The sequence below is a fragment of the Bactrocera latifrons genome, unplaced genomic scaffold (assembly GCF_001853355.1).
Source record: "Bactrocera latifrons isolate USDA-ARS-PBARC rearing strain unplaced genomic scaffold, ASM185335v1 scaffold_1031, whole genome shotgun sequence".
NCBI lineage: Eukaryota > Metazoa > Arthropoda > Insecta > Diptera > Tephritidae > Bactrocera > Bactrocera latifrons.
Window position 1 is genome coordinate 39017 of NW_017534444.1, and position 953 is coordinate 39969.

Consider the following 953-nt stretch of genomic DNA (forward strand, 5'->3'; position numbering starts at 1 on the left):
GACGTTACTACTGCCAATGCCGATGTAATGAAGAATTTGCTGGCTGAAAGCAAAGCAGTGAGTTCTGCTGGTTTCTTTCTTTTTCTTTCATCGAATAATAAATACTTGTTTTTTTTTCAGATTTTCAACATCGAACAAGAGAAGGCGCTGATAAGCTACATTCTCCAGGACAGCGACATCAACTATGGAAATAGTTTGATGGAGCTTCGTAAGCTCGCGTATGAATTTGCTCAGAAAGTTGGCGCGTCGTATCCGGATCCTCGGAACGACAATCAACAGGCGAGTAAGAATTGGCAGTTGGCGTTCATGAAAYGCCACAAAAATTTGTCACTGCGAACACCAGAGCAAGTAAGCCAGAGCCGTGCGAAACGATTCAACAAAGAGAATATCGATGCATTCTTTGCCAACCTTTCATCCGTTCTCGGTAAGACGCCGTTTGAACCTCACCGAATATGGAACATGGATGAAACCGTGTGCCCGACCGTGCTAACCAGACCTGTCAAAACCATCGCGCGCAAAGGACAAAAGCAGGTCGGCTCATCAACATCTGCCGAAAAAGGCACCAATGTGTCTTTGGCTTTGGCCGTCAGCGCTAGTGGCCAGTCTATACCGCCATTCTTCCTCTTTCCCCGAGTCAACATGAAAGAGATTTTTATGACTCATGCGAGTCRTGGCGCTGTTGGTGTTGCGAACGGTTCTGGTTACATGAACTCTGACGTATTACCTCAATTCATGCGTCATTTCATCAAGCAAGGTGCTAATGCCGATTCGCCAACCATGTTGCTGCTGGACAACCACGGTTCRCATTTATCGATCGAGGCGATAGATTTGGCGTTGGATCATGGCATCACGTTGCTGTCTTTTCCGCCGAAATGCACCCACAAAATGCAGCCGCTAGATGTTGCGGTATTTGCACCATTTAAAGGCATGATGACCGTGAAGCATGATGCATG

The 953-nt window shown here is 46.6% G+C and overlaps 1 protein-coding gene across 1 annotated transcript; it reads left to right on the top strand.

Moving 5' to 3' along the window:
* Window positions 1-27: 27 nt before the first annotated feature.
* LOC108968786 lies at window positions 28-906 on the top strand (the record flags this gene model as incomplete). Its single annotated transcript, XM_018933035.1, has 2 exons — window positions 28-57; window positions 121-906. Coding segments are annotated over exons 1-2 (816 nt in total), but the record flags the coding sequence as incomplete, so codon positions are not given.
* Window positions 907-953: the final 47 nt, after the last annotated feature.